The sequence below is a fragment of the Rhizopus microsporus genome, assembly GCF_002708625.1.
Source record: "Rhizopus microsporus ATCC 52813 unplaced genomic scaffold scaffold_14, whole genome shotgun sequence".
Taxonomy (NCBI): Eukaryota; Fungi; Mucoromycota; class Mucoromycetes; order Mucorales; family Rhizopodaceae; genus Rhizopus; species Rhizopus microsporus.
The window spans coordinates 66091-88566 of record NW_019671929.1 but is presented as its reverse complement, the minus strand read 5'-3'; the positions used below and the strand labels follow the sequence as shown (position 1 = coordinate 88566).

Here is a 22476-nt window from a genome sequence, read left to right as displayed (position 1 = left end):
ATATAGTTTATACATACATCATTAAAAAATAACCATTTGTATACAACAAAAAAAGAGCTAATAAATTCACTTTATTGTGCTACATAATGTCTTTTCCATAAAAGGATTCCATCATGCAGTGTTGATATGAAAACTACTTGAGCTGAATTTTTTCTTGGCATAATTTACGTGGATGCAAAAGAGGCGGAAACATGGGGGGTGATGAATGAATTAATGGTAATTAGCGCACCTACTACACTCTTCTTCTGGTGCCAAAGCTCTATGACAAGTTGAACAGCTACTTCTGCAGTGACTACAGTTCCAGCCAGCTGATAACTTTTTTCCACATGCACAAATAGCTTGATTATACTCTTCTTCACTGTCGTTATCTTCTTCAGAAGAATACACGATATCGTCTTTAATGTTTTGGCCTGGATGTTTTATGTTTGGAAACCAAGATGAATTTGATTGTAATGTGTTAGATATAATGCAATGCTGTTGATCTATTGGCTGCATCAAGTCGCTAACCGTCATACTGAATAAATAATAAATAAATAGAGAAAGGAAGGAAAAATACACTTTGTTTCTTCGAAAAAAAAAAAAAGCCTTGCTTTATGCTTGCACAAATAAAGCCTCACTTTAGTCTTAACACGTGTGTAAATGTATAACGAAATGCTCATTGGCCTGTTGTTTCCTAAAAAGAACTGTGGCGACAGTTTTGAAGATTTTCACAGACAAAAGGATACAATTACTAGTTCTGCTTACTAAATGATTCCGAGTGCATCCTTCTGATTCGAATAACATATGAGCGTGTATGAAATTATACTCGTTCTTTTATATTGATTCTTTTTTTAACAGCAACTCAGTCTTGTTATGGGTTTTAAGTAAGAAAAAGTATCATGTCATCATTAATAGAATATCACATTAGAGTTTATAAAATTTCAAAGATTACATTTTTGCTTTTTGAGTTATTCAAAAATAAGTAGGCACTTCTGTTGTCATGTAAAAGCGTCAATTGAATCTTGTAAAAATATCAAACTTACGCAAGACATTATGATGAAAGACATTCAATACTAAACCCTTTCTTTTGTGTTTTTTTTCACTCTCTTTTTGCACACCAGCATAAAACACCAAGTCATCCAATATTTTTCATGCATTTGTTTTCTATGTAACCAGAGGATCAAAAAGATCCATGTCCATGTGTAATGCATCCCCCTATGTTAAGAGCAACACAACAGTTGATGCAACCTCTATCTTAATAAACATTAATAAAACTAACTATGCTGTTTATGGGTACAGACCTCTTTATAGTGCCTACATTATAGAATTTATACAAGATAACTCATAATAATCATCCACTTTGTCTTCTCTTTTCATTTGTATTCTTAATACCAATCACTCAAACATTTAACAGTGAATAGTTTAGGAAGTTTTGTATATGCTGTATGTTATCCATAAAAGGTATAGGAGTAACGTCGCTTTGGGTAGTACAATTAAGATATGTATGCAATGCATATATAATTTGTATTAATCAAAATCATGTTTTAAACGGACCAATTTCTGAAAAACGAGTAAGGGCTCAGCTTTAATTTATAATAAGGCGTAAAAGACGAGGGATAACAAGATGATACAGAGGAAGGTACCTCACCTCTTACCTTAAATGTGCTTGGCAGCTACTGCCATCAAACTTCTTAATTGGAATATATATAATATGCTTAATTGTTTATATGAAAAGCCAAATCAAAGCCGTGTAGATGTGCAGTTTGTTTAATAACATGTATCAAGGTTTGCTTAGAATGGCGGCAAACTGGTTGCAAAAAAAAAAAAGAACAAATTTTTGCTTGGGCAGTATAGCAATTTTACATAATGGCATGTTTCAAGTATATTTGCGAATATAAAACTCTGTTAACCTGCTACATCCGATATTTAGTTTATATAAAGATGAAACGGCACGCTTCATGATGTTACCTTAATCAAATGTGGCGTTTGGGTACATAAACAAAAGCATTTCTCAATTAAAGATATATTCGCATGCCTGGTGTGGGAAAAGCCCTTGATGTTTCTGTTTATAAACAGTAATTCGTATATAAGTACGCGCATATACATACATGTATACGTTAGAAATTACAAGGAAACTTTTCTTTTTCTTTTTTTTCTCTATTTTATTGAAATGGTATAGCCCTAAAATTAAGCTTGCATATCCTTTTGGTCTCCATAGAGACGTCCTTTTATTTGCTTTGCTACGATCCCGGAACTCTCGGAACGATGTATTCTAACCGTGTAACGCTGTGCAATAAAGAGATTTCCTTTTTTAAAAAGAGAACATCAATCAATTTAATTATACTATTTTCGTTTGGTTAACATACTTTGACATCCAAGATTGGCGTGATTCCGATCAACTTTCTTTCCGTAAACTGTAGAACCCAGCTTTATAACCATAGGTATTCCAACAATAAATCCAAAGGGCTAGTCTTTTTCGGCTGTATGACGTTGAATGCGTATCACCTTGATTTGACAGCTTTCAATTTTAATCTCTTTAAAGTTACATATCATAGTATGCATATGTGGTCCTGCATACGTATATAATATCTTGATCGGTTTAATGCACATTGATTCTCAAGTAATCATTCGTTAGATGTTTGTATAAGACGTAAAAAATCTTGTTATTATTAACAACAACACAAAACAACAACAAAAACAAATATAGTCTAATTAAATAAAAATCTAAAATGATAAACAAATCCATCCCTTGACACGTCAGAAAAAAAAGGGGGTATTTACTCATTTAGGCTATTAAAGTTATCCTCTTATATGCTTAGTTTTGCCGATCCTTTTGACAAGTATTAACGGAAAGAATAAGTGAAAAAAAAGGTTTGATGTTTTGTGATACACGTTATCGTCAAGGAAACTAATGCTCCCCTTTCAAGTTTGTGCTACTGTAAACCTTTTTTTGTTTTTCCTATAAAAGAAGCATTTTCCACCCTTTTCTCCTTCTCTTCACTTTTATAAAGTTAAACAAAATGCCACCAGACAGACCAGTTAAACCTGCTCTTCCTCGACCTTATCCTCCTCCAGTCAAACGTTGACATTAACCCTTCACTCTTTATAATATTCAAAAAAAAAATTCAACTATATAATCAACCTATACATACACACGCATATATATATATATATATATATGTATATACATACATGTCATTGTTGCTTTTTTGTTCTCCCGAGTCCTTTCCTTTACAACCACTCGTTCAATTCCTTTCTATGGAGCATGGTGCTGATATTATTCATACATACACAACAACAAGAAAAAATTTGCTATATACATTATACATAGTCGTTCGTTTTGCCTATTTTACCTTTTAATTCATGTTTATATACCCTTTTCATAATTCATTCAATAAAATTATAGCTTATATGATTCAATATAAAGTCATTGTACAACCATGTATTCGTCATGTAAGTAATCGATTTACTGATGCTGTCAAATAAGCGCCCATAACAAGTAAGTTCCACACTCAATTATAAAGGACCCATGTGTGTATGACAACGTCAAAAAGTAAAAAAGGAGAGGGTATCACAACCCTTCAGAAATTGACCTCCTATAAACAATGTTTCTAGAATAGACGATACTGCATGGTTACCGCATTGTTAGATTTACTGCTATCATAGAGATTTTTTTATTTTACTTCATTATTGCTTAGATACGCCAAATTGTGTAACACACATGGCCAACGCGATATACATGTCAAATTACATCGCTATCGGACCTTCGGGTGTTGTTCCATAGTACATTTTTAACAACCGTTTCTATGGAGAGAGTGGCGCTCACCTGTCGATACTGAGTTTAAAAAACAATTTAAATTCTGTGGCTTTAGTTTTCTTTTCTTTGAGCATTTCTTTTTCTAATGAAGTTGAAGGAATTAGAAAGCATTCTTCAAGATTGTGAAGTATTTGGTATGTGAAATAAGACTTAATTTTATTTCTTTACGTATATACTCATAGCTTACAAGACGAGCCTAAAATTCAATATGAGCAGTATCCAACCACACCTCACTTGGCAGCACGTATGCTTTATACGGCAGATACTGTCTACAGTGATATAGAGGATAAAGCGGTAGGCGATTTTGGAAGTGGTTGCGGTATACTGAGTATCGCTGCCAATATATTGGGCGCAGGATATAGCGTTGGGTTTGACATTGATTCCGATGCAATCAGGATAGCTCGGGAAAACTGTGAACAGTTTGACGTTGCAGTTGATTTTGTCAATACAGATTTGATACAAGCAAATTTAGAAAGATTTCAAGGCAAATTAGATACTATCATCATGAATCCTCCTTTTGGCACAAAAAATAATAAAGGCATAGACATGCTCATGTTGAAAAAAGCAATTGATGTAAGTGCATAAGTGGATGACGTGAATATGAAGAAAGGGTAAGCATCCTTGATGGCTTAATCTATTTTCAAGACGGCTACCACATCAGTTTATTCCTTACACAAGACATCTACAAGAGAACATATAATGAAAAAGGCTCAAGAGTGGGGTGTGAGTTTTGAAGTAGTAGCAGAAATGAAGGTATTTGCAATACAAAAAGGCACGATCTTTTGTTCACTCTATATAGTTTGATGTACCAATGATGTATAAATTTCACAAAAAGAAGAATGTGGAAATTGCAGTGGATTTTCTTCGTTTTGAAAAGATATAAATTTAATTTTTAAATACCCTCAATTAAACTGCAGACTATTACATGTCATATTATTAGCAAAAGTGGATGTGTTTCATTTAAGTATGTGTTTTACCAGCTTTAACAGATTTCTCCCTATTGACATCGAATATGTTTGTGAAAAGAAAACTCTTCAATTGATAGCATTGTAGATCAGGTACAACGTCAAAGTGTTTCTGTATTCTCTGGATAAAAGATCAAATCGTGTAGGAGGAGAGTTTGGTGCATATTTCTGTTTTTTTCATTGGACTTGAGTACACCCAATCTAATGCTAATAGTAATTGTCAACATTTAGATACATAAAGAAAAGAAAATATAAGTCTTTTAAGAGAAATTAAAGGTGCAAGCGTGTGAACTTGTCATTATGGAAACTGAACTGATTAAAGAAATATTCACATAAATATGAGCAGTCACTTAGACCATGGATTACCAAATGGTATTACAGCTCATTATAAATATTTTGAGAACACTCTTTAGTTACAAGTATTTACTTTTCTAACTAAGCCAACAATGATTGGTATCATATCTTATAACTATTCTATCTAACAAATATACAGTTGGTTTTTTATTTTATAGTTTAACTTAAATTCTTACATTTTACCCCCAACACATGTGAAGGGGTAGGTCTAGAGGGTTGTGTTTAAAAAGCCCCCCTACTATTCACTATAACCTATACAGCTCTTCACCCAAAAGAAATTAAAAAAGCACCATGTACTCTGTAGAAGGCTAGCGACCTTTAGTGACACCAGGCCAGCCTATTAAATTGTAGTAATAAAGGAACATAGCGGGAATTGAAATGTATTCATTGACGTAATGACAAGATGCAGCTGAATTTTTTCTTTCTTTTTTTCTCTTTTCTGAAAGAACCAGCTACTTTTATTGTAAGTAGATACTTTTAAGTGAACAGGATATCTTAATTGAACACGATACATTTTAGCAATATGTCTAATAACAACGAAGCCGAAAATGATCACTCTGTTAAAGAACTCGCTCGTCTTGACAGCTTTGTAAACGCTTCTCCAGGTAGTGAATACACAATCGATCAAAAGGAGCAAGAGCTTTGTCGACAAAACGTGAATGGTCAAAGTGAGTGTATTAAATTGAATCTAGAATGTAAGTCTGCTTATCGACTTGATAAGTTTGTTTCGATCTAATCGCGTCATAGATACCCAAATGTTTTCAGAAATGCAAAATCTTGGATTCTTCTGTGCTCTGCCTATGGATCCAAAAAAGATCCACATGGAGTGCCGAAGAGTGTGAAGAATGAATAGACCACAATGTATTATCCAACAATAAAAATGTACAGCTAACTCGCCTTCATTCATGTATTCGTTACTTCCATATGCATGATGGGCACATTGTCTTTTTTATCATATAACAGTATGGTAGATTTTTAAAGTGATAATCTTGAGGGTTTAAAGCTTAGTGATGTTTTTGAAAAGAAAAGAAAACATATAGTGCCATAAATAAAAAAGAACAAGTATGCAAAAAAAAGGAAGAGCTTCATGAACTTGTCATTGATCAATGCAACTTCCTTGAATCGAAACAGAAACCAGTTTATAAATACCCTCGGTTATTTGGAGGCATAAACACGAATGCTAAATCAGGGTCCACCATATGCAAGTAGCACCGAGCGAATACAATCAATAGAAAAGTTTTAAGCTCCAAAAATAGGGCACAAAGACAGAGAGTGCTTCATAGATTCGCTGGTATACTGATAAATCAAACAAGGCACTGGCTGAGCAAAAGGGATTACTACTCGTAGGACTGCGAGAGAAGCCTTCAAGGAGAATCATCAAAGCTGGTAGGCGAAATAATGAGAAACTATGCCATCTTGTGCAATCGGAGGACATGGCCGATCAAAAGATAAGGAAACACACCCAATCGCGCATCTGGAAATAGCCAGACTAACGTTGATAATGTCATTATTATTGTGCTCTTTTATTATGTAAATTTTAAGATGGTCACAAGAATCATCGTTTAAAGAAACACATACATAGGCATTGGAAATTGTTCTTAAGGAGACTCATACAATTCTGATCGCTATATTGATTCTTATCCTGGAAGTATCAAACAAACGTGCGTCTTTTATTCTAGATGCTCAAAAAACTTGAGATTTATGAGTGTAGTAGGCTGAAGAATAGTCACAGTGAAGGGGCTCGGTGTAATTCTGCATCAATAACATTCTAATTGTAGCCATTACTACTTGAATGAAAGTGTTGTATTTGGTTTTTCGATTGAGTGATTAGAATCGAGGCTACGCTACTGAAGAAGACGGGTGGAAATGGGTTTGTTAAATTAGTTTTAAAGATATTGCGAGAGCAATACCTGACGTAAGGAAATTATTTTGAAAAGCATTTACAATAATCAGTAATTTTCTGATGTTATGATATTAAAGAAGAAAGGATGTCATCATAAAGTCTTCCTTAATTTGGCGTAAGAAAGTCGCCTGTATGTTGTATTTTATAGGCGTCTATAATTACCAAGGAGTCATTAGAGACAGGGTTTTTTAAGTAGTGTCATCTTGCTAATAAAAGGTGATAAATGTAAAAAGAAGCAAGGCAGACGTTCTTTTTTTTTTTTGAACTTGTGCGTATCTTTGTGCTTTATATTCTACAGCCTTGAATTACGAATTTGAAGTAGCATTGTACGTCAAATTCGGGTTTCCATATTGGCATAAAGCTGATTCCTTGCATAATAATTGCTTACTACAGCTGTTTATAAATAAACGATGCTTAATAGACAGTGCTCTCTAAAAAAGATATATTTATAACTTGAGATATACTCATCAAATTATGATCAATTGACAGAAAGTATATTCTCAGACGTATTCATGGCATCAGTTTCTATATGCAATGTGATGACCATATAAATATATATATGTATTTATATATGTATTTATATATTTATTTATATGCAATAAACATGTAGGGAAAATTAGTTTATGTAACGCGTAGCGTTGTTTTTGACAATTGATGAAATATAAAAGAAAACATATAGACACTTTGTTGTTGTGATGGAATTCATTTAGTATATAAAAAAAGCCCTTATCATTAACCCTTTTATATGTATAAAAAATACTTACACGTTCTTCCAGTGTCTCCTTTAGTTGTGTTGCATCTAGTAGATGATAAACCAATTTTTAGCCCCGCCAGAAGAAACACAATTTTAGTCATAAAAAGTCTCCTCTTCAGTTTCTAGGCCTCTCTTTCTTTTTTTTTCTTTTTAAGCATAGGGAGAAAAAAAGGAAAAGGGAAGCAACAAACAGATGATGAGGTTATCTGACCAATCTGATATTAATCAAACAGAAGCCTTACAAGCACAAGCCTGTGTTGAATGGGTAAATAAAGGATATAAAAGAGAAAACGTTTTTTAATGGTATATAGATAAATTCTCTTGACAACATCTCACACAGTATATCTCACATTACTGAACTTTCAGATGGTATTATTCTATTTGAAATTCTTTCAACCATGTAGGTTTGACAATTAAACATAAGGACTTGTTTAACAAAGCATTTTAGTGACTACAAATGGTTCAAACTTATTCGTTCTGCTGATGTTGGAGAGAATTGGGTTTTCAAGATAAATAACCTCAAAAAGTTATATAAACTCATTTCTCGATATTACGAAGATGTTCTTGGGTACAATTTTAGCAATTTTCCTCTGGTGAATCTGAACGCTATAGCAAAAGAAGCAAATTTTCATGAAATATTGAAGCTATGTAATTTTGTTATATATACAGCTGTTGTGTGTGCGGATAATGAGAAATATATCCAAAAGATTCAACAATTGTCTCCTCAGAGTCAGCAACAACTTATGCTCTTAATTGATAATGTAGGTTTGCTTAATCAAAAAGGCGCGTATATTGATTATGTTTGACATAGTTTATGCAATATACACAAGATAATCGACAAGACGAATTACAACAATCTTCTGCCAATTATACCCCACGCAGCTCGTATGCAGATGACGGATCATATCAAAGTGAACTATTGAGAATGTCAAAAGAGAAAGAAGAGCTAGAAGTACAGAATAGACAATTGATCGATAAACATTCAGAGCTCTTGATTAAATATGTAATTGATATTGTTAGAAACAGAGAATGACAACTAGCTTACTCCCTTTTTGTTCAGGATAAACTCGAGGCAGACAGGACAGAACTACAGAATAGACTGAGAGATATGGATGCAGCTGTTGCACAGGCAAACGAAACAGGAAGAGCTGACTATATCATGAGAACAGAAATTGAGCATTTGAAACAGGATTTGTAAAGATCGATATGCATTATTCATTCTCAATTTATAACCTCGTTCATTTTTTCTTGATATAGACAACGAAGTGAGGATATAAGACAGGAGCAGGAAAGACGATTAGAGGAACAAAGCGGTCAAATTAAGGAGTTACTGCGAAGGGTAAAAAGTGAAAGCGTGGGAAAGTGTTCAATAATAATACTCTCTTTAGAGTGAAGACGCTACAAAGTATGAAGAACAAGCAATAAAGCTAAAAGATCAGTTAGACGAATACAGACATACAGCAGAAAAGCTTCAAAAGGCAGAGAATGTGATTGAAAAGTATAAGAAGAAATTAGAAGAAACTGCTGATCTAAGAAGGCAGGTTAAGGTAAACAAGCAATATAAATTATAAGACGATATAATAAAATCATGAATAGCTACTTGAAGAGCGAAATCATGCCTTACTGGAGCACTCACAGAAGCTAGAGGAGGAATATGGCAGCCTTATAGCATTCAAGTCCTTGATGGAATCATATAAAGACCAAGTAGCAGAGTTGCAGACTCAAAATAATGAACTGATACGAGAGAAGAACCGACTGGACTATGAGCTTGTTCAGGCGACAAAGAAGCTTGAACTGATGGAAGATGAAAAATTACGAGATTCAGATCGTATACAACTGCTTGAGGATCATCTTCAGGAAGCACAGCTTGGAAGTATGCATCTTTCTATTCACCTTTTATTTGATTCTAACTTTTTTTTTTCTTTGTGACAGTTGGTGCTGTTATCGCAGACAAGACTGCTACTCAGCGCTCTAAGGAAGTCGATGCTGACGATATGGACATAGATGATTTCAATCTAAATGATTCTTTGGAAGACACATTGAAGGAAACCAATGTTACTGAACTGTAAGACTACCTTTAGCCATAAGCATATTTAAATGCTCACATTCAAATAGTAAACTGGCCAATCGACGACTCGAGCGCCAGGTCAAGAAGCTCCAAGAGGAACAAGCAGCTGGCCGTAGCCAGAAAGCAGTTGTGCTTCAACATTTGCTTGATGATGCAAACCGTTTAAAGACACAGTTTGAAAAGAGTTATATCGAAGTGTCTCAGGAACGTGATATCTTGCAAAGTGACATGGCACGCATTCGGGAAGGTATACCTGATGCACTTGTTGACCAGTCAGCACATACACTTTCTCTTCGCTTGCACACCATTGAACTTGAGAAAGAAATCAAGTCTTTGCGCGACACTGTAGCTAAGCTCGAGAAAAAAATCGAAGAAGGTAGATTTAATGATGCTGAGGGTGCAGAGGACATTCGCACCAAGTATTATGAAATGGAGCAAAAGTCTAAGCACTTGGAGGAACAAACCAAAAAGCAGCTTGAGGATATCAATAAGCTCTTGCTCGAAAAGGATGCTTTGCAAGGACGAAGCCTCGAGCAGAATGATGAGTTACGAGAGCAGCAAAGACTTAATAGTGAAATGAAAGCATCATTAGCTGCTTATGCTGCTCAAAACGATGAACCTCTCAAGCAGCAGAATGCTCATTTGCAGCAGCAAGCGATACAATTGCAGGAGCAATTAAGAGAAGCTCAACTCAAACTTAAGAAAGCTAAAGAGGTAGGAAAAAAGAATTAATTAAAATAATGCAAAGAATTTACCTTTGTCAATAATAGTTTATCAAGCAACAAGATAAATTATTAAAAGAGCAAAAGTATGATGGAAACTCTGGCAATTTTGATGAAGCTGTTTCATCATTAAAAGCTGAAGTTGCACTTCGTGAAGAAGAAACAGAGAAGCTCAAGAAGCAAATTCATGAACTTCGTCTTCAGTCTCGTCGTGAGCAACATCTTATTATCTCTGCATGGTACGATATGTCGAGAAGAGCAACCAAAGATATCATTATGGCCAAAGCTTTCCCCAATTCATGGCTTGGACAACAACGATACACCCTTGATAACCAACTCAAGAGACGTTAAATTACTAGTAAATAAATGAAAAGAGCATATTGTAGTTTCTGTCTTTTTATTATTATTTCCTTAAACCGAAAATAATCTCAGTTCCTGTTCTATGTTCATCTTCTCTTACGCAGTAAATGGTTGTTTCAGTAGTACTGTTGGGCTGTAAACATCGTATATTGATTCCTGGTATAACTTGCACTAGCTTTCCCTGATATAGATTATAAGTTGTTTGTTATATAAGCATACGATGACACTTACAGTATCTACATGTCTAATCTCTATAAAGCTGCTATCAAACGCTAGAATGAAAGGATGGTAAAAAGAAAAGCTGTGAGGATGCCCTTCCCACTCGATCATCCAGTCTGATTTTATTCTTCGACCTTTTCTATCAATGCAAAAGGCGATTTCTGAAAATCTCTTTTAGTTTTGACATTTGCGAAAAAGTACGGTTTACTAACCATTATAACAAAGTAAAATACTTCCATTAGGATGCTTAAACATTGAGATTGGCCGAAGTGTCTCCCTTTGCTTGATAAACTGATGACTTTGATCATTTGGATCTAATACGCCTATGTGAAGAGGCATGATGAGACAATGCGAGAATGACTTCTATCAGTAGTTTTTACTTTGAACTCCTGCTGACGCTATATCGACCATTTGGAAACCTTTGGCGCTTCCAACGCAGACAACGCTTTTAAAGAATTGAATGGAAGTAGCTTCTCCCGGTATGTACAAATCTTTAAATAAGCAAAGCGAGTCTGCTGCATTTGTCTTCATAAAGACACCTGTGCCCTTGCTAACTTTCTTCTTTTTCATATCCTGTGCATTTGATCGAGGCTCAAGTACGCGAATAGTTGATGTCATCGCATTGTATTTTACATAGCAAATGAGGGTTCTTTCTACTGGTTTATCTGCAGACGTCGTCTTGTCAAACACTTTTCCCACTTTAAAAAATGAGACACTGCTGCTTATCTTTCGCAAATGCTGACTATTGCCTAAACATTCCATGTCATTTGAAGTAGCGTTGATCTCCTTCTGATGTTCGACGCGCATTGTAGTCAATAGATTCTCTCCATCTATTAATGTGTCCAAGCAGCAAAAGTACAGTGTTTTGTCAGCCAATATCAACATGATTTTTAAATCGCTCAGTATATCAATCTGTGAAACTTTGTTGAGGTGCAAAATACGCCTGATTCCTTCATGTTCGTCATCTTCGTTCTTATCCAAGTGTTTAACATATATTCCATGATCACAGCCAATAAATAGAAAGAGATTATAGGCAGCCGCACAGTTTACTTTGAAGAAAGTGTTGAAGAATTGATGACTAATATTTTCAATATTAAACGCTCTTGTTTGCTCCATTATCATCCTCTTGTGGTTCTCGATTGTGTCTAACCACTTCCTCTGACTTGCTAACGTAGAGGCATACAATGTCAGAGTGCCTGAACCATGTCGACCCAAGTGAGTAAAGTTTAGGGGAAATCTTGTTTTATGACTATTGCTTCCGGTGGACGAGGTAGAGTAAGATGGTAGAAGGAATATGGTATCTGTTGATGATCCTATTGTATAAGGTATAATTGAACTTGACCTTTTGTTAGGCTCAGGCAATGAGATAGTCAATAAAGCAAGAGGGATAGGCTAAAATAAAAGCAAAGAAGAGTTAATAATCCAAACACGACCAAGTAGACTGCCTTACCTTTTTATATAATTTGTATTTTTCGGTGTGATCAAAATATTTTGATTTCATGATAAGCAAGCAATGATCCAGTATGTAAATATGAATATCTGCTGCTTCAGATGCGTGATTTAAAACTTTTCTTTTTAAGCTTCCTTTCAATATAATACGACGTTCCTCAGCTAGTAGGTTTAGTTCATCCTTAAAGAAGTAATTAGTGACAAGGAGACAGCTTAACTACTCATCAGCTTACCTTATACGGATAATTCTTTGTAGCATCCGATAGTTTTTCATGTAAGAGCTGTAAACAAAATCTGTTTTCCGTCTTTCCTACTTCTTCATTGACTCTGGACAGAAAATTGCTGATTATTTCCATTACCTTTGGAAGTGCTGCTATATCCGGACTATCTTCTGGTGTTCTTTTCAATATCTCTTTTAATAGAAGGTTGTATCGACCTAAACGCGTCGTTGGCTTTGTCAGATAACCATTTAGCTCCAGTTTGCGTGATTCAGGAAGTTTTTCAACATTCTACAAATGTAAGCTACTTTTTTTTTTGTTTATTATACTTTATTCTACCTCGACAAACTTTGCAAAAGCAGGGTTTGATGATTTTTCAGTTTCGAAAATATGCCTGCTAATGAGCTGATGCGCACCATAAATAACAAAAGGTTCAAAAGATTTGACATGCTTTAATAGTATATGTCCTATCTGATCAACCACTTGATGTGTAGACTGATATAACGAGAGTTCCTGTACGAGCAACTGATTTGTTTTTCTAACTTGAGATATATTCCAAAACAGATCTTTAATAAATTGATCACGTCTATCTTTCTGTATGCAGTCACTATTTTTCAAGGCAAGGATCCAACTCTTTTCAAAGCTATGAGCAAATACTCTTGTCTTCTTTTTTGCTTTACCTCTTCTACATAAGCAAGGTCGTTCACAAAGTCTTGTTCTGTATAAATCAATTCAAATATATTTTCTTGTCGATTCCTTTCCTTTAGTGATAAACTGTTCAAGACGCTTTTTGGAACTGTATACTGCCATAGTCTATCTTCCTGCAAAGAAGTAATGTTAAAAGAGGTTTAAAGATATAGTGTAGATGTACCCTTTTCTCAACATTCAGTGAGTTCTGGCTGATTGATCTTTCTACCTTGAGTTTGCTATCCCTAATTGGACTAGAGCCCTGAATGTCTTGCATAAGAACTCTTCTCGTAACACTTGTAACATCAGATGCAAGGCTTTACCTTTCTATTGTTTGTAGGACACGATATACTGTAGCATGTATTGTCAGTAGAGCAAGTTGGCGAATAACAGCGTGTCCACAAAGTGAACACTCCGTTAGGTAGTCCCGCATTCCTCCGTTCATCTTTTGTTGCCTTTCTATTAGTTATTTTTCTTTTTGTTGGCGTTGGTATCCCATTTAATTCTTTGAATTGATATAGTTCTTTATCTGAATCCCTTAGTTTATGCTCATAATTTACGTCATGAAAGTATTTTTGGTGATTCAATGCTCGTCCGATTAGTATTGCCAAGTCTCGATCTGGTGTTCTGAGAATAGAGCAAAGCTTGTCCTGTAATGATGTGAGTTATATAGTTTTTTGGCACGAAAAAATGGATATATATATATATCTACCACAGCATCTTTTCCGTCAAATACATCATGGTACATGATGTTATCCTTTACCCTTGTGCCAACAATGATACTTTCTTTAAATGCTTCGGCTACATTGGAGAGAAGCGCAGGATAAGCACATGATATGGTATTGGGCACTTTCTGTTCAAATGAGAATGATTGCGATCGTTCATTTTTAGAATAGCTTCTATTTCTTCTATATAACGATAGGTGATGTACACTTTCTGCTGATTTTCTTATTGGGCGTGTTAATGTGCTTGATGAGCTTGCCCATAGTTGATCCAACTGAGCTAATTTGCATGAATAAGTATCACCCTTACTCCGATTCTTCTCCTTCCTCCTTTTTCTCCCCTAATCTTACATTTACTTGGAGATAACGTAGAGAGCTTCGCCCTCATAGGTGCAGTTGACTTTGATAACTTTAAAAGAAACTTGCTACTATTCCTTCTGATGATATGATCTGAACTCTTTTGAAATTCAGATGCACTGCTATTATTATTATTATTATTATGTTCCAATACAATTTTAGGCTCCTGGTCGGACTGTGGTTCATATAGTGTCATTTGAGGTTCTTGTCGCGGCAGCCGTGTTTTATCAGGAACATTTTGATTTGATGATGATTGACCTTGCTGAGAAAGGTAGTATTGATTTCGAATTGTTTCTGCTGGAGTCATGTTTATTTGTTCGCACTCTATCATATATATATGCTGTACATGTGTATGTACCATAGGGAACGTCTTGATAAATAATGAATGTAAGTTATATTAAACAAGTTACCCTGAATATTAGAAAAAGAGAAAAGAGAAAATATAAATAAATGTATAATGTATATTTATATATACAAAGGATCTACTATTTTTTAAGGAGATTATACACACACATCATCATCTATTCCAAGTGACAACATTTTTTTTATTATATTTATTCTATTTTTTTTCTTTCTTTCTTTTTATTTGTTTTACATGAAAAATGAATTGGACTGGTAGTAAAAGGTACACAAAGTATAAAAATCATCTCATGGCTGCCATAGCAAAAATATAGAAATAAAATACCAGGCAACAGTGTAAAACCACTAAAGCACCGTACCTTATTTTCAAGCCTCAAACAGACTTCTTTAGATAGACAAAGTTCGATCTATTGCTTCTCTATCACCAGTAATCTTGCCTTTTTTCAACAGTTACAGCAACTATCTGAATCTAGTCATTCTCATGTGTACAAAAAGAGTGGCGTTGAACCTAAAAAGTTGTACATTTTTTGAAAAAGTCCTACTTTTTCCTCCTCTCTCTTTTTTCTTTACGAAATAAAATGGCACAGTCCAAGCCCTTTCATATAAATGATTACCCGGTTGTCATTGGCATTGACTTTGGTATATAAAAAAAGAAATATGGCGTAGTAACAAGTAAACTAAGTCTCGTTTCTCGGTAATTTCTAGGTACAACCTTTTCTGGTTGTTCTTACGCATTTATACAAAATGATGAAGTAGTAGACATTGTTCGCTGGTAAGACTAAACTCATTGTCATCACTAGAATAACTAAATGGCTTCTTTTTTGTCCTTAAATAGGCCAAAACAAAACAATAATGTTTATCCCAAGGTAAATAAAAAGCAATGAACAATGGAAGACATTTGTATAAATTCCTTTATAGGCGCCCACTCTTAATTTTTACCAAGGCAACACTAAAGAAATGACACAGTGGGCAAATGCTGCTCGCTTAGAAATGCAGCGTCCAAATTCCCGTAACTCAGTTTTATTAAAGCAATATAAACTTTATTTGGACGAAAATATTGCAAAGGAGCTGCCTCCTCTTCCTAACGGCTTAACCATTGTTGAAGCAATATCTGACTATCTCCGTGCTTTCCATGAACATGTTGTATCTGAATTGAAAAAGGGCTTTGCAAAGAACTATAGCCAACATCAATATAGATATGTAAGTCACATTTGTCATATCTTGGCTTATACTCATTCTGTTCCTGAAAGTGTTTGACCGTTCCTGCCATGTGGTCTGATAAAGCGAAAGCAACTATGCGTGAAGCCGCTATTATGGCTGGGCTGATAAAGGAAGATGATCACCGTGATAGACTGATGCTTATTTCTGAACCTGAAGCTGCTGCCCTTTACTGTGAAAAGAAGTGTGAACAATTTAATTTAAAGCATAATGATAGATTTATGATTTGTGATGCAGGAGGTAAACAATAACAATGAAGCGATTGTTATAATACTTATCAACTCTTAGGTGGTACTGTCGATTTAATCGTTTTTGAAATTGATGAGCGTAGCGGAAGAAAGTTACGTGAATGTACTAAAGGTCATGGTCAATCCTGTGGTTCAGTGTTCTTAGATCGCAGAATGCGTAAATTATTGAAAAAGAAGTTCAAAGAGTACTTGTCTTCCATTCCAGCTTCTGCTTTTGAATCAATGATGGATAACTTTGTTGAATTGATTAAACCACAATTTGATGGCATAGAAGATCAATTTATCACTTTGCCTGCTTCAATGAATTTGGCATCACTAAACAACCCAGCTATAGGACTTGAAGATGGTGTACTTTGTTTAACAGCGGCGGAGTTAAAAAAGGAAGTATTCGAGCCTGTTATCAAGGAAGTTCTCAACTTGTGTGAGGAGCAATTGCAAAAGGCTGGAAGATTAGAAGCTATCTTTTTAGTAGGCGGTTTTGGTTCATCAAATTATTTATTTGAACGCGTTCAACAAGAATTTGGTTCCCGTGTTGGCCTTGTCGCTGTTCCTCCTCGTTGTGAACTTGCGGTTGTTCGTGGTGCTGTTTACTTTGGCTTAAACCCTCGCATAGTAACAACACGTATCCCTCGTTACTGGTACGGTATTGACACCACTACTACATTTGAAGAAGGTGTTGATCCACCAAGCTATAAGATTGTTCGTGCTGATGGTAGCGTGCGCTGTGATAATCGTTTCTCAGTTTATGTTAAAAGAGGACAACCATTGGATATCGATAACTGTGTCTCAAAAGATTTCTTTGCTTATTACCCCCATCATACTACCTGTACTTTATATGCAGCTGATACTGAAGAACAGCCTAGGTACACAACAAGTCCAGGTGTACATAAAGTTGCCAACTTTACTATTCCCATGCCTGCTTTAACTGGTGTAATGGAAGGTGAAAAGGTTGATTTAACAATTAAAATGTATTTTGGTGAAGTAGAATTAAGAGTTGAAGGTAAAGAAACATGTTTAATGATTAGGCTTGCTAACATCACCTTATAATAGCTGTCATTCGTGGAAAGACATATGGAACCACTTGCACCTTTGATTCCGACTAAGTTTATACAAAAAATAAAAATCAAGGACAAACTCACCTTTATAAAGATTGGAAATAGAAATATATACATCCTTCTTTATCTTTTCTTCTTTTATGTGTGAGAGGTTTATCATATAGTGCATGTAGTCTGATAGCTCAGCAATATGACCTCCCATAGCTAGCAACTACTATTTTATAAGCAAAAAAAAAAAAAAAAAAAAAAAAAAAAAAAAAAAAAAAAAGAAAATGTAGGTCATTAAATGAATGGGTTGGTATAAAATGAGAGCAAGTTGAAGCAACTTTAGTCGACTGAAATGTCAACTTTTGCTCTTAATAAATGAATATTATTGTCAGGGTTATCGCATACATCCAATAGCATTATCTATTAGTATGTATATCTTATCTTCTTAAGAGTCTCAAAGAATGTTCATCAGGAATGACATTAGTCGCCTGTAAAGAAATTAAACAAAATTGAGTCCAATGTCTAATTAAAGGGAATAAATAACGGAGTTTAAATAAGGTCGACGCGTCACCTGCTGACGGAGATGTACGCGTGTATTGCTTTGTAGCTGCCCCTCTGTCTCTTTCTTTTTTTTTTTACATAAATAAATAAATAATGTCTGGATACGATCGTGCTTTAACAGTTTTCTCACCTGATGGTCACTTGTTTCAAGTCGAATATGCTTCTGAAGCTGTCAGAAAAGGAACTTGTGCTGTATGTAATATAAATTTGCAAAGCAAAAGGACACATGTTTATATAATTCTTTAGGTTGGTGTTCGTGGCAAAAATGTCGTTGTTCTTGGTGTTGAAAAGAAGTCTGTTTTAAAATTGCAAGATCCCAGAACTGTTCGTAAGATCTGTATGCTTGATGATCACATTTGTATGGCCTTTGCAGGTAAAATAGAAAAGAAACAAAATTTATTCATACATTCTCAATTGAAATATAATAGGATTAACTGCTGATGCCCGTGTCTTGATTAATAAGGCTAGAATTGAATGCCAAAGTCACCGTTTAACTGTAGAAGATCCTGTAACTGTCGAATACATCACACGCCATATCGCTCAAATCCAACAAGTAAGAATATAATTATGAAAAGATAACCGAGATGACTAATATATTAAATAGAAATATACCCAAAGTGGTGGTGTACGTCCTTTTGGTATTTCTACCCTTCTTGTAGGATTTGATCACAAGGAGCCCAAGTTATATATGACGGAACCTTCTGGTATTTATACTGCTTGGAAGGTAAAGAGCCTGCTGTTTTTGTTGGAAATAATGACTAATGATTTATGCATAGGCAAATGCAATTGGTAGAAGCTCAAAGACAGTTCGTGAGTTTTTGGAGAAGAACTACAATGAAGATATGGAAGAAAATGAGACAGTCAAATTAACCATCAAATCCTTGCTGGAGGTTGTTCAGACAGGTGCAAAAAATATTGAAATCGTTGTCATGACTTCAGAAGGAGAAGTTAAGGTACACAAGAGCGAATGATATATGATTGTATATTAACAGTGATAATAGCGATTAGAACAAGAACAAGTTGAAAGTGTGGTTGCTGAAATCGAAAAGGAAAAAGAGGAGGAGGCTGAAAAGAAGAAGAAGCCTAGTGTATCAATGGGCAGTGCTTAGTTACGATGTATTCATTCTATTGTGTGTATGAAAGATAAATGACTTGATATTTCATCTAGTATGTTTGTGTGTATGTTGTGTATAATCACAGAACCGTGTGCGTTTTATTCTATAATCATGTTGTAACATTGTTTTGACAAGATTTCGTTATTATATGTTATGAAGTGAAAGAACAGCCTTAATACGTTATCTTTTACACAAACAAGATGTAGTCCCAATTTTTTTTTAAAACAAGATAACTTTATGTCTTGAATAGATTATTGATGCTTTGTTCCATTGAATATTTTATACAAGTGTAAAGGTGCTTGCCAGAATACACATATATTTAAGCCAAACTTAAAGAGGGAGCTCAATCTCTTTTTTTGTTAGAAAAGGATTATTTACATCAATCTGCTCAATTCTTATAGATACAAGTATTTAAAAGAGGGATTAGCCCTCTTGTTTTTGATGTGTATATACTTTATTATAAATTCTTCGGTTTGCCGGATAAAATATTAAAGTGTTAAATGCAAATTATAGTACACAAATGTCGGGTTCTGCTATGTATACTTCGTAAGTATGACATTTCTATGTTATGTTGGTGTAACAATATGGTTGTACGATCTACGTTTTCCATTTTGTGTTGCTCTGGACAACAAACAAAACCGTTTATTTGATTATTCATTGGATATAATTGTTTCTACTCTTGCCCAATTTCCGGTTTTTATCACAGATCTTGCAAATGGCGCCACGGCGTCATAGGACTTTAAGAGAGGATCGTGTTCATTCCAGAATTGTGTAATAAAGTTAGAGATACAGTCCGCACGAGCAGGCATATGGTTGTTATTTATACTGATGCCTTTCTTACGGCCAAAGTCTTCTATTGGTTTTTCATTACATACAAATGTTGATGGTGTACGACTAAGGCCAGATGCCATCATGGCAAAGCCAAGATCTTCACAGTTGAGTGCCTGATCGACATATTCATGTAATTTAGGCTCCAATAGACTATAAAATAATGATAAGTAAAAGCCAAAAGTAAGAAAAAGCAGCCATAGTTACCATGTATAAGCAAACAGATATTCAGATCGTATAAACATACTCTTTGTTAAAACAAGAGTATAAGGTGCTCTGTTAGTCACTTTGTAACTTGCTTGGTGTGTTTCCGGATCATATCTGTGTAAGCGAGGGAAATGACCTACCACACTATCTTTACGTGATCTCCATACCTATATCGATCTGTGTTACAAGAAGAAAATAGAAAGTGAAGACGTAATACTTGCATTAAAAGCGTATTCGAGGTCTTGTAAATCAATAAAGATGTCGTCATCCATAATATAGACTGCTTCTGTTTTCAAATCATCGACAGGATTGAATCTATTGTTGAGTGAATCATAAGATTGTTTGAGTACTTTAAGTCGAGAATGATCTTGAATAGAATCATAGATGGAAGCGGGAACATCTAAATTTGGATTGTGCCAAGTGATGTAGATGGTATGGACCATATCAGACTTGAGTAAATGTCGAATGAGTAGAGAGATACGTTCTATTCTTTCTGGATTATAGGTGCTAATCATTACAGAGAATTTATCTTGAACAGTAAAGTGGTGTATATTGTTTATGGATTGCAAATAACCATCGCATACATCATCTTGCCTTTGTTGGTTCTGCCATTCTGAGACTAGTGCTTAAAATAAGATAATGTCTATAAATATACATTATATTTTTATACCTGGGTTCAAAAAATGCTTTAGACCATTACTTGCTTTACGCCAATAATAGAAAGGTATAGGATCATAATGTTTTGACCAATCTGTATCATTATACATATGAAAGTTCCATGGTTTCATTGGACCATTGTAGACATAAAGATGCTATAAGGATTGATATGATTAGTAAACTAGTTATTTTAATTTCTTTTATGTTTTACTTGTAATAACTTGTTCGTAGTATTGTGTAGCTGAAATTGAATAGATTTTGACGTCTTGTAGTCTCGAACCATCGATTCAAAATGATCGGGGCTGGGTTCAAGTAGGAGAAGAGAAGGGCTGAGTTGGTTCGACAGAATAGCAGAATTTGGTAATTGATAAAATAATTGATCTACGTCCTAAAATAATAAAGTTAGATACCAGGTGATAACATAATGATTGCATTACTTTATCAAATAAAACGTCATGAGTAAAATAGACAATCTTCTTATAATCAAACAAGGCCCATAGGTTAAGTAAAGCATGTTGACTGTTCATGCAAGAGGATTGAGCAAAAGAAGTCTATATATGTACATGTTGATTAGTAAATAGATTAGAAAAAGTAATATCAGCATTACTCTAATGATTTTAGTATCAAGCCTTTCTAATTGTTGAATAGAGTCATTTTCTATATAGATTGAATCAGGTATTAACACAATGACATCTGTCTTTGATGACGGCTTTTTTGAAAAGGCGAGTTGAAGGGAATAAATAGAGACAAGAGTGGGTTCAATCTATATATAATGTGAATGGGTACAAGTTTATATGCAAATACTAATATTTTACTATTGAATTATCACAGATAATAGTTGCATATGCATGTCCCTTGTCAAACATTTGAAATATATCTTTCTTTCTATGATTTGGTGAATATGTAGTTATCCTTAATGACGGATAGAGAGTAAATAGTAATAATAGGCAGCACAGAAATGTGGATACTGCAAACATGTAATATCTGTTATTCATTTTGTTTTGAAGAAAGAAAAAAAAAGAAAGAGGGGAAAGAAGACAAAACTATTGAATCCAGTTGCAGAAAATCAAGATAAATAGAGTTCTGACTTTAAATTAATAAAGGTAGTACTAAAAATAATTTTGGGTTGTACTTTGCTTCCTTGTTATCTTGTTCTGTACAAGAACAAAAAGGCACTAATATTGCCTAATTAATATATTTATAATAAATATGTTTCATATTGATTTGAAGAAGCATTATTATCGGTTAATAGGTATTTGATCATCGGTTACACTACTGACAATCAAGGCAATATTCTACAAGTATGGGCATAATGGTATAGATAACACTAGGTTCAATCACAGATAATATAAATGGTGTCAATAAAGACTATGCTAACTATCTTTAAAATTGATAAAGGCATTCATATGGATGATCGACCATTTGCCTTTTTATTAAATGATCGACGCATTAAGTTAAAATGCCAAGAGACTAGTCTGACGTTAAAATATAGAATGTAACAATGACTGTCCCTCTCCCTTTCCAATAACTGAAACGCCATCCCTATAGATCAAAAGTCTGATGCTATGACCATGTCTTATCTCAAACTGATGACTTCAGTTACTTTAGCTCATAATATGTGAAACGATGGTAATTCTTGTAAATTACTTCTTTTCTTTGCTTAAC

At 34.5% G+C, this 22476-nt stretch overlaps 10 protein-coding genes across 10 annotated transcripts; 6 read left to right on the top strand and 4 right to left on the bottom strand.

Annotated features, from left to right (window-relative positions):
* Positions 1-86: 86 nt before the first annotated feature.
* On the bottom strand, positions 87-555 carry RHIMIDRAFT_35418 (uncharacterized protein). The gene has a single exon (XM_023615142.1). It carries the CDS (start codon positions 511-513, stop codon positions 211-213), a length of 303 nt encoding a protein of 100 aa, XP_023463889.1. The 5' UTR covers positions 514-555; the 3' UTR covers positions 87-210.
* A 3252-nt stretch (positions 556-3807) lies between these two features.
* RHIMIDRAFT_259991 (methyltransferase-like protein 5-like protein) lies at positions 3808-5104 on the top strand. The gene is made up of 4 exons (XM_023611437.1): positions 3808-3930; positions 3987-4369; positions 4442-4549; positions 4596-5104. The coding sequence occupies exons 1-4, from the start codon at positions 3882-3884 to the stop codon at positions 4677-4679; spliced, it is 624 nt and encodes a 207-aa protein (XP_023463888.1). The 5' UTR covers positions 3808-3881; the 3' UTR covers positions 4680-5104.
* Positions 5105-5638: 534 nt separating this feature from the next.
* Positions 5639-5957, top strand: RHIMIDRAFT_239659 (uncharacterized protein; the record flags this gene model as incomplete). The annotated part of the gene is made up of 2 exons (XM_023609212.1): positions 5639-5810; positions 5863-5957. The coding sequence occupies 2 exons, from the start codon at positions 5639-5641 to the stop codon at positions 5955-5957; spliced, it is 267 nt and encodes an 88-aa protein (XP_023463887.1).
* Positions 5958-7897: 1940 nt separating this feature from the next.
* Positions 7898-9637, top strand: RHIMIDRAFT_35322 (uncharacterized protein). Its single transcript, XM_023615139.1, has 7 exons — positions 7898-8037; positions 8084-8172; positions 8221-8533; positions 8584-8775; positions 8833-8966; positions 9030-9111; positions 9161-9637. The coding sequence occupies exons 1-7, from the start codon at positions 7966-7968 to the stop codon at positions 9341-9343; spliced, it is 1065 nt and encodes a 354-aa protein (XP_023463886.1). The 5' UTR covers positions 7898-7965; the 3' UTR covers positions 9344-9637.
* A 38-nt stretch (positions 9638-9675) lies between these two features.
* Positions 9676-10939, top strand: RHIMIDRAFT_35341 (uncharacterized protein). Its single transcript, XM_023615140.1, has 3 exons — positions 9676-9837; positions 9888-10554; positions 10611-10939. The coding sequence occupies exons 1-3, from the start codon at positions 9767-9769 to the stop codon at positions 10911-10913; spliced, it is 1041 nt and encodes a 346-aa protein (XP_023463885.1). The 5' UTR covers positions 9676-9766; the 3' UTR covers positions 10914-10939.
* Positions 10555-14321, bottom strand: RHIMIDRAFT_298977 (uncharacterized protein). Its single transcript, XM_023614312.1, has 12 exons — positions 14208-14321; positions 13819-14145; positions 13680-13757; positions 13489-13629; positions 13148-13441; positions 12824-13099; positions 12592-12771; positions 11943-12533; positions 11522-11879; positions 11354-11464; positions 11154-11302; positions 10555-11103 (listed from the first exon to the last, which is right to left on the bottom strand). Exons 1-12 carry the CDS (start codon positions 14241-14243, stop codon positions 10966-10968), a joined length of 2679 nt encoding a protein of 892 aa, XP_023463884.1. The 5' UTR covers positions 14244-14321; the 3' UTR covers positions 10555-10965.
* Positions 14322-14323: 2 nt separating this feature from the next.
* Positions 14324-14991, bottom strand: RHIMIDRAFT_35377 (uncharacterized protein). Its single transcript, XM_023615141.1, has 2 exons — positions 14569-14991; positions 14324-14492 (listed from the first exon to the last, which is right to left on the bottom strand). Exons 1-2 carry the CDS (start codon positions 14933-14935, stop codon positions 14404-14406), a joined length of 456 nt encoding a protein of 151 aa, XP_023463883.1. The 5' UTR covers positions 14936-14991; the 3' UTR covers positions 14324-14403.
* A 167-nt stretch (positions 14992-15158) lies between these two features.
* RHIMIDRAFT_293585 (actin-like ATPase domain-containing protein) lies at positions 15159-17682 on the top strand. The gene is made up of 7 exons (XM_023614000.1): positions 15159-15573; positions 15640-15706; positions 15770-15800; positions 15853-16134; positions 16185-16392; positions 16441-17400; positions 17451-17682. The coding sequence occupies exons 1-7, from the start codon at positions 15513-15515 to the stop codon at positions 17501-17503; spliced, it is 1662 nt and encodes a 553-aa protein (XP_023463882.1). The 5' UTR covers positions 15159-15512; the 3' UTR covers positions 17504-17682.
* A 415-nt stretch (positions 17683-18097) lies between these two features.
* On the top strand, positions 18098-18975 carry RHIMIDRAFT_205633 (proteasome-domain-containing protein; the record flags this gene model as incomplete). Its single annotated transcript, XM_023606840.1, has 5 exons — positions 18098-18196; positions 18251-18377; positions 18433-18557; positions 18609-18728; positions 18781-18975. The coding sequence occupies 5 exons, from the start codon at positions 18098-18100 to the stop codon at positions 18973-18975; spliced, it is 666 nt and encodes a 221-aa protein (XP_023463881.1).
* Positions 18976-19289: 314 nt separating this feature from the next.
* On the bottom strand, positions 19290-21936 carry RHIMIDRAFT_259982 (nucleotide-diphospho-sugar transferase). Its single transcript, XM_023611436.1, has 8 exons — positions 21627-21936; positions 21419-21574; positions 21249-21362; positions 21023-21199; positions 20825-20966; positions 20376-20773; positions 20155-20321; positions 19290-20100 (listed from the first exon to the last, which is right to left on the bottom strand). The coding sequence occupies exons 1-8, from the start codon at positions 21804-21806 to the stop codon at positions 19770-19772; spliced, it is 1665 nt and encodes a 554-aa protein (XP_023463880.1). The 5' UTR covers positions 21807-21936; the 3' UTR covers positions 19290-19769.
* Between the last annotated feature and the right edge of the window lie 540 nt (positions 21937-22476).

Excerpts from the sequence above, each read along its gene's own strand:
- RHIMIDRAFT_35418 (XM_023615142.1), bottom strand. The coding sequence starts at position 513 with ATGACGGTTAGCGACTTGATGCAGCCAATAGATCAACAGCATTGCATT.
- RHIMIDRAFT_259991 (XM_023611437.1), top strand. The coding sequence starts at position 3,882 with ATGAAGTTGAAGGAATTAGAAAGCATTCTTCAAGATTGTGAAGTATTT. Across the intron at positions 3,931-3,986 it reads TCAAGATTGTGAAGTATTTG|ACGAGCCTAAAATTCAATAT; the intron begins GTATGTGAAATA and ends ATAGCTTACAAG. Across the intron at positions 4,370-4,441 it reads TGTTGAAAAAAGCAATTGAT|ACGGCTACCACATCAGTTTA; the intron begins GTAAGTGCATAA and ends TCTATTTTCAAG.
- RHIMIDRAFT_35322 (XM_023615139.1), top strand. The coding sequence starts at position 7,966 with ATGATGAGGTTATCTGACCAATCTGATATTAATCAAACAGAAGCCTTA. Across the intron at positions 8,173-8,220 it reads TTTGAAATTCTTTCAACCAT|TGACTACAAATGGTTCAAAC; the intron begins GTAGGTTTGACA and ends AAAGCATTTTAG. Across the intron at positions 8,534-8,583 it reads TTATGCTCTTAATTGATAAT|TTTATGCAATATACACAAGA; the intron begins GTAGGTTTGCTT and ends TGTTTGACATAG.
- RHIMIDRAFT_35341 (XM_023615140.1), top strand. The coding sequence starts at position 9,767 with ATGGACATAGATGATTTCAATCTAAATGATTCTTTGGAAGACACATTG. Across the intron at positions 9,838-9,887 it reads GAAACCAATGTTACTGAACT|TAAACTGGCCAATCGACGAC; the intron begins GTAAGACTACCT and ends ACATTCAAATAG. Across the intron at positions 10,555-10,610 it reads AACTTAAGAAAGCTAAAGAG|TTTATCAAGCAACAAGATAA; the intron begins GTAGGAAAAAAG and ends TGTCAATAATAG.
- RHIMIDRAFT_298977 (XM_023614312.1), bottom strand. The coding sequence starts at position 14,243 with ATGTACCATGATGTATTTGACGGAAAAGATGCTGTG. Across the intron at positions 12,534-12,591 it reads AATACAAATTATATAAAAAG|CCTATCCCTCTTGCTTTATT; the intron begins GTAAGGCAGTCT and ends CTTTTATTTTAG. Across the intron at positions 11,303-11,353 it reads TATTTTACTTTGTTATAATG|AAATCGCCTTTTGCATTGAT; the intron begins GTTAGTAAACCG and ends AGAGATTTTCAG.
- RHIMIDRAFT_35377 (XM_023615141.1), bottom strand. The coding sequence starts at position 14,935 with ATGGTACATACACATGTACAGCATATATATATGATAGAGTGCGAACAA. Across the intron at positions 14,493-14,568 it reads TACGTTATCTCCAAGTAAAT|TTGGATCAACTATGGGCAAG; the intron begins GTAAGATTAGGG and ends AAATTAGCTCAG.
- RHIMIDRAFT_293585 (XM_023614000.1), top strand. The coding sequence starts at position 15,513 with ATGGCACAGTCCAAGCCCTTTCATATAAATGATTACCCGGTTGTCATT. Across the intron at positions 15,707-15,769 it reads GTAGTAGACATTGTTCGCTG|GCCAAAACAAAACAATAATG; the intron begins GTAAGACTAAAC and ends GTCCTTAAATAG. Across the intron at positions 17,401-17,450 it reads AGTAGAATTAAGAGTTGAAG|CTGTCATTCGTGGAAAGACA; the intron begins GTAAAGAAACAT and ends ACCTTATAATAG.
- RHIMIDRAFT_259982 (XM_023611436.1), bottom strand. The coding sequence starts at position 21,806 with ATGAATAACAGATATTACATGTTTGCAGTATCCACATTTCTGTGCTGC. Across the intron at positions 21,575-21,626 it reads TTATCTGTGATAATTCAATA|ATTGAACCCACTCTTGTCTC; the intron begins GTAAAATATTAG and ends CATTATATATAG. Across the intron at positions 20,967-21,022 it reads CTACGAACAAGTTATTACAA|CATCTTTATGTCTACAATGG; the intron begins GTAAAACATAAA and ends CAATCCTTATAG.